Source organism: Apteryx rowi, unplaced genomic scaffold (assembly GCF_003343035.1).
Source record: "Apteryx rowi isolate R43461 unplaced genomic scaffold, aptRow1 scaffold_119, whole genome shotgun sequence".
NCBI classification, from domain to species: domain Eukaryota; kingdom Metazoa; phylum Chordata; class Aves; order Apterygiformes; family Apterygidae; genus Apteryx; species Apteryx rowi.
In genome coordinates, this window is record NW_020447408.1 from 1,153,365 (window position 1) to 1,160,296 (window position 6,932).

Here is a 6,932-nt window from a genome sequence, read left to right on the forward strand (position 1 = left end):
GCGCATCTCCCCCTCCGGAACGAGCGTTTCCCTAACGGACGCCCAGAGCTCCCCGGACGCGGTGCTGCCTATTCAGCCAAGCAGCTTGCTTGCCAAATTGGACTTTTTTATTGTTGCTTTTCTCATTAATCTCCCAGTCATGTTTCATTATAGCATCGTACACACAGACTCTAGCCAGAGGCCCAGCCACAAACCCAGCTTCTCCTGAAGCATCACCAGGTCAAACGTTGCCTCCTTCATTGTGCCCCGGCAGTAATTTGTGACTCTGTGTGTGTGTGTGTGTGTGTGTGTGTATTAATTTTAGGGAATTATTTCATTTTCTTGCAACATTAGAGGTTAATTAAATACTGGCTAATCGCTACCAGTCACTGGAGGAATTTTGCTCCTGAGTCCTTTCACGGTCTGAATGCACCAAAAGAAAGAAAAAAAGAAGGAAAGAAAGAAAGGAAGAAAGAAAGGAGCCCTTTCAGGACCACAGAAAATTGCAAAGGGATGTTTCTTCCAACCCAACATGACAAAATTGAATTCCAAGCTATTTAATGCATGCACAAAACGCCAGAAAGAAACCCAGCCCCAGCTCTCCATCCGTTACAACGAGGGAAATGGTTTAGTAACACGAGCACTCGTTACGTCAGCCGATTCGGTGCTTCTCGCTCCGGACTTCTAGGCAATTTCGCGGAAAGGTAACTACCAGATTAAGGATTCTCACAGATAGGGCTATCGCCAGCATTTCCATTGGGACATACAGCTAAGGTAACACTGCGGTTATTATCAACACTAATGGTGGTGGCTTTGGGAAGCCACTGTCCCAGGTGGTGTCGGAAACCCCCCGTCCGTCTTCAGGGGCGCCGTGGCCAGGGAGTCCCCGCACAGCCGCGGCCGTTCGCCTCCGGAGGGAACGGCGGAAACGGAGCGGGAATCGCCGTTCACCCGCGGACGCAGTGGCCTGGCCCGGCAAGCGGCGTTTCCGGAGGGAAAAACGGGCCGCTCGGCGGTGGGGGCACAGGGAGCCATCTGGGTTTGTCCTTAAAAAGGGGGTTTCACTGGTTACACCGTCACGAGGACCATGTCATGCAGCCTGACAAAACACCTCTGTACAGGAGCCGGCCGGCGCGGCGGGCTGCGCGGGAGGGCCCGGCTCAGACCGGCGTGGTTCGTCTGTTGGCCGGGTTGTTGTGCAAAGACTCCTTGAACTCTTTGGGGATGGAGTTATGGACCTGTAAAAAACTGTGGTCCCGCTCCGAGTTGAGCAGCGTCCCTATGGTGACCTTGGAGGGATCCCTGGAGAGGGTGAACATGGAGATGTCGGTGGACGGGATGGTGCTGAAACCTTTGCTCACGGGCGACATGTCCCGGGACCGGGGCTCGGTGGAGCGGGAGCTGGACCGCCGGCGGAAGCGGTACCTGTAGGTGGGGAGGCGCGTGAAGGCCGACTTCTTCAGCAGCTCYGCGTGGGACTTGGCGCGGATCTGGCGGTGCTTCTCGATGTACATGTGCACGGCGATGACCCCCACCATCTCGGCGATGATGAAGGACAGAGCGCCGAAGTAGAAGGACCAGCCGTAGGAGTAGCTCTTCTTGGAGTCGCTTTGACCCGGGTCACCGGCGTTTGCCGAGATGTAGACGATGATCCCGATGATGTTGCTGAGACCTGGGTGGGGGGGCGAGAGACGGAGAGGTGCTCACGCCGCCGTGGCCGCAGCGCTCCCGTGCAACCCTTGGGCGAGCTCAGCCGAGGGCTGGGCCACCCCCGTCCCCCCCCCCCCCCGTACTGAAGGGGCGGGAGGAGCAATCGCCGTTTGGTTTAGAAAAGGGCCATTTCGAGAGTTTTGCTTTGCAGCGCCGCTCCCTGAGCAGCAGGATGGGGCGCGGGGAGCCCGGACGGTGCCGCGTGCCGGGGCCGACCCCGCCACTGGGGAGCGGAGGGGATGCGTCCACCGTGGCCCTCCGGCTCGCCGCGAGAACTGCTCCTTCTCTCCTAATCTCTGGTGGGGCCCGGAGGCATCACTGGGGATGGGGGGGGGTTTTTGCACTGCCAGCAGCGCCGGGAGGCAGCGCCGCGGCTCGGGGGGGGGGGAGCTGGGGCCTTCTTGTCTTTACTTAACGCATCGCTTATGTTCTCGCTGTCGTTTCCTCATCTGCATCAGCGGCTCCCGGCAGCCGAAGGGGGGAGAGCAATTTGTCTCTTTGTGGGGAGAAGAAAAAGGCAGAATAGCCCCGCTCGGTGGGACAAAGGCATTGTCACCCTGAGACAAAGGCATCGTCACCCCACGACAAAGGCATCGTCACCCCCGCGACAAGGGCATCGTCAGCCGGCAAGCGCGGCGGCGGCAGCGGCGGCGGCAGGAGCGTGCCGGCAGGCGAGCCGGGCGGCAGCGACGCGGAGCGGCACCCACCTGCGGACACGAAGAAGATGCCGGCGCTGAGGATGACGTTGTGCTTGCTCTTGTAAAACTCGCTGGCCGCCACGCAGAGGCCCCCGAAGAACAGCAAGCCCACGCTGAGGATGGGGAAGATGCTGGAGGCTCTCACGGCGCCTGCGGAAGGAGCAGGCAGGCGTCGTGGCGGCTCCTGCCCGGCCGCCTCCCCAAGCCCCCCAGTTTTGTCTTTCTTTTTCCCAGCCGATTCCAAGGAATTATTTTTTCCATCTCTGTCACATGGCTAGGAGAAGCAGCAATTTGCCTTCTCCTTAAAAAAACCCTACCACCTTCCTTTTCTGACTATTCATATGTTTCTAGATTCCAGGGATTTAAGAGAAACCACCAGAGCTCATGATGTCGGCAACAAAATCAGGCGAGGTCCAGCACTGCCGGTCTGAGCCCCTGACGCAGATCCCCCCGCTATTGTGGCTGGGTCAAAAGTCAAGAATTTGCAAACTAACCCATTTGAAGGGCTTTTTTTTTTTTAATTTGCTTTCCGATGTCGGTCGGAAGTGTTCTCAAAAGGAGCAGAAAGCCTCCGGGAGCCGGGCTCCATCCATCTCCGGGGCACCGGCTCCCAATGGGCATCCCGACACGCCGGGAGCCGTCTGCCGAGCGCTGCCCAACTCTCCCATTGGCCTATCAGAAGTTCAGGCTCCCAAAATGACTGTAAGAGTAATTAATTCAGCAAATCCCTACTTGCTGCTAAGGCAAAGGCACTGAAAATACCTTGTGCCTCGGTTTGGGCTCTCATCCCTCTATCGGGGCCTTTATTAAAAGCGCAGAGATACAGAGCAGCCCCATTAAAATGCCATTCTGGGGGCTTTAAAATAGACTTTTCATTTTAAATGTGGGAGGGGGTGGGAGAAGAACTTAAAAGCTAATCTACTAAAATTACGAACCGCTTCCATTAGACACGTCCCCCCTCTCCGATGGGGGAGCAGAACTGATGGCTCCGTGCAAGGAGGCACAAAATGGGGCATTCGGAGAAGAGCYGGGCGCGGGAGCAGCATCGCCGCAGGAGCGGCCGCTTCCCCCAGGGCATGGCAGCGCAGGACGCCCCGAAGGACGCATGGAGAATTTAGAAATTCAGAAAACTTCGAAATAGATGTTMAAATCAACCCCCTGCAGGGCCATCCCTGATGGCTGCCGGTGCCTGCTGCTGCGCTGGGCAGCGCGCTTGTGCCTCCCTGCAAGCGGTGGTGCGCGTCGTCTGCGCGCGTTCCCGCTTCGCCAGCATCCGTCGGTTCATGCATTCGTGTTGCGGTGTTCGCGGGCGCACGTGTCTGCCACGTGCTCCAGAGATGGTGTTTCTTCCCTGAAAGCTCACCCTACCCCCAGCGTCAGGTCCCCCCCCCTTTAAAACCCTCTCCTGGCCAGCGAACRCAACGCCGGCGGCTGCAGAGACACGGACTAACCAGCTACCGCGCACGGAGCAGGCGTGCAGCGGCGGGGCGCGCGGCGTGGCACGGCACACTTACGGAGCAGATACTCGGCCGTGTCCTGCTCGTAATCCGCGTCCTCGGGGAAGTGGTCGATTTTCTTGCAGACGCCGCGGAAGGTTCCTGGGGAGACACAAGCGGGGAAGCGTTCGCCCGCCCTCYGGGTCCGCAGGGCTGCCGAGGTCCCGCGCGCCCCACCGGCCACCCGGGGCACCTGCCCGGGCGCGGGGCTCCTGCTCCTGCTCCTGCTCGGCACCGGCACCAACAGCTCCTCGGAGCCACTCGCCGGTGCAGCCCGAGCGCCAGCAAAGCTGCTGTTCGGCAGCTCGCAGCGCGCCCAGCTGCAGGAGTCGGGATGGGGGCGTCGGGATTATCTGCCTTTGCACCGGAGCCCTGCCGGGGAAGAGAACGCGGGCGCAGGGTTCGGAGCCGCCGTCGGAGCAGGACGCGCCTGCCCGGGGCACCGCGGCAGCGAGAGCGCAGCCCCCGTTTCGTGCAGCTCGGTGTCTCTGCTGTAGCCTTGTAGCTGTATAAAAGAGCAACTTTGATTTACTGCTGACCGACAAATGCACTTTACAAACTGCCGCGCAGATAAGGATCCTCGGCGTGTTTGCTAAAATAACGTCTGGGCCACAGCTCAGCTTCCAAGCTGCAATTTCTTGGAGGCGCAGATAAGTTCGATTAAATCATCACAAGAAGTTTCCAGCCTGCTTCCCGTCTCCTGCCACTTCCCACCCTTCGCGTGGGAGGCGGGCAGCGGGCGCAGACACCGGGCAGCCCCCCGAAAGCCCCGTCCCTACTCGCGGTCTGCCCGGCTTCCCTGCATCCCCCTGCAAAAGCAAATGCACACGCTGGGGCTCAGCACCCGGTGCCGCAGCTGAGCCCCACGGCTGAGCCTCTGCCCGTCGCTCCGTGCCGGCGGGAACGCCGTGGGGCTCGCAGTGCCGGCTCCCCACGGACCAGCTCTGCAGCGTGCTCAGTGGCTCTTTTTTGTGGCTTTTTTTTTTCTCCTTCCTCTAGAGCAGAACTAAAGCATTTCTCCTTTAAAYGCCTGCCTGTTTGCTTTGGCTTTCTCTTGGCTGCGCTCTAGGGCTCAGCTCTCTCCTGTGCCAAAGCGGTGCAACTGTGCCATGGAAGGAAAAAGCCAAGGACAAGTCAGGCACGACCAAGTGATGTATTGGGAGCTCGGTTACACACTGCAAGATGTGAATGCGGGAAGCGAGTGGGGACAGCTCAGACGTGTCTGCAGCAGGGAGATCCTTAGAGTTCGGATGTGTTTATGGGACAGCCTGGAGAAGGGGCGGGCTGTGAATCATCTCTTGCCTCTGCTGTTTCTACTCATCCATCCACCAGCCCCATCAGTCTGGTCCATGTGCTACTGATGTACAGCCAGAAAGAAATTAAAGGCATTAAAAAAAAAAAAAAAATCCTGGCTATGCCCGGTGGTGCTTATGGATTTGTTTTGATGGATGCAGCCTTCCTTCACCTCCCGTGGATGCTGAGATCCTGCTCTTCATGGCAGCCCTCCAAGACGCTCAGCGCTGCACTCAATATTTGCTCGGGACGGCTCAGAGGTTGGTTCATGAAACGGTGCTGGAAGGGAGCAGCAGTCCTCAAGGGTCCCAAGCGGCCGCAGCAGTTTCTGTCCACAGGGTTCCCTTGGCTGTTCACTCCGAAGCATGCAGCAAACCTCAGTGCAAGGACACCTCTGCTGATGCAGGAATATGCCTCTGCGGTGTTGTTATCCTTGATTATAAATGGGGAAACTGAGGCAGAGAGCGTGACTCCCGCAACGGGATGGGGAAGGGCGAGGCGCAGGAATTCCTGTGGCCGTTTCCTTCCGATCGCGGCTCTTGCAAGACGCTGCCGTTGCTAATACGGGGTCTGGCCCGGCGTGGTGGGGGGAGTCTGGTGCTGCAGTTCCCGGCCTCGCCAGCGGGAATGCCGTCGGAGCCGCGCGGGCGCAGGCGGCCGCCCGCCCTCCCCGTCCGCCCACGTCCGTGCCGCGACAGCGGCTCCTCTGCCTGCAGCAGCCCAGGCCGCCGGCTGGGCGCTTTGGGGGCTGCAGCGGCAACGGCACGAACCCGGTCCAAGCGCAGAACTAAACCTCTGCGTGAAATGCCCGGCTGCTCCTGGGGGGCCTCTTCGGAACTGCTCCTCTCGGGCTCGTGCCTCCAGCCGCAGCCGGTGCTGCAGCCCAGCCGCGTCCCTGCTCCGTGCAGCCGGGCTCCTTCGCCGCGGGCGCCGGTTACGGCAGCTGCAGCACTTCCTTGGGTTATTTTGCAGCTGCTGCAAAACAAGATCTGCTCTCAYGGTGCTTCGATTGCGAGGGGATACGGACACGAGCGCCACTCTCCCGCCGCTCCCGACTCGCCTGTTGGGCTGCCGGAGGAAGCAGACTGTGGGCAAAAGCAGGCAGCGAGACACATTTGGGCAGCTCGTCGCTTCCCGGGCTGCAAGGACGTCCCGGCCCGCCTCACCCGCCAAAGCCCCCGGGCGCCGCGGGTGGCGGAGCTGTGGCGGGCGAGTGCCGGCGGCCGACGTGCACACCGGGCCGGAGGCTGGCGCAGCTTTCCCGCGGCGCTGCCGGAGTGTTCCCGTGGCGGCAAAGCGTGCCCCATGCTGGGAAGAGGGGCTGTGCCGTGCCGAGCTGGCTCCTCCGCCCCGCGAGGCCGCGCGCAGGGTGCAAAACTTGCCGAGCTCACCAAAGGCGCAGGCTCGGAGCGTGGGAGTGCGGGAGCATCCCCTTCCGAAAGCAGCTCCCGGCGGGTTGCAGGCCAGGTCGTTAGCTGATTAGCAAGAGAAAAACATCGCCTCGGTGCCAGGTGGGAGAGGAGGTGGGAGACAAAGTCAGCCTGTGCTGTCAGCCTGGGGGAAGCGCCTTTCCCCGGCTTTGCCCCTGCAGATGCTCCCGCGGCTCCGGCAAGCGCCGGCCAGGCCCGGCGGCAGCGGGCATCGACCGCAGCGGCACTGCAAACGTGCAAGGTGCTTGGGTGGTGCAGCGGGGTGCTGGGCACCGCTTCCCCCCCCCCAGGGACGGACGGATGGACGGAGGGACGGAGAGCCCTGC

General features: G+C 60.7%; 1 protein-coding gene across 1 annotated transcript in view; it reads right to left on the reverse strand.

The window, feature by feature from the left end:
• Window positions 1–997: 997 nt before the first annotated feature.
• CACNG3 (calcium voltage-gated channel auxiliary subunit gamma 3) overlaps window positions 998–6,932 on the reverse strand; it is a 6,429-nt gene continuing 494 nt past the window's right edge. Inside the window, exons 2-5 of the mRNA XM_026084662.1 lie at window positions 4,077–4,203; window positions 3,902–3,985; window positions 2,397–2,537; window positions 998–1,651 (exon numbers count right to left, since the gene is read on the reverse strand). Coding sequence (XP_025940447.1) covers window positions 1,140–1,651; window positions 2,397–2,537; window positions 3,902–3,985; window positions 4,077–4,203 — 864 coding nt within the window. The 3' untranslated portion in view covers window positions 998–1,139. The remainder of the gene's footprint in view (window positions 1,652–2,396; window positions 2,538–3,901; window positions 3,986–4,076; window positions 4,204–6,932) is intronic.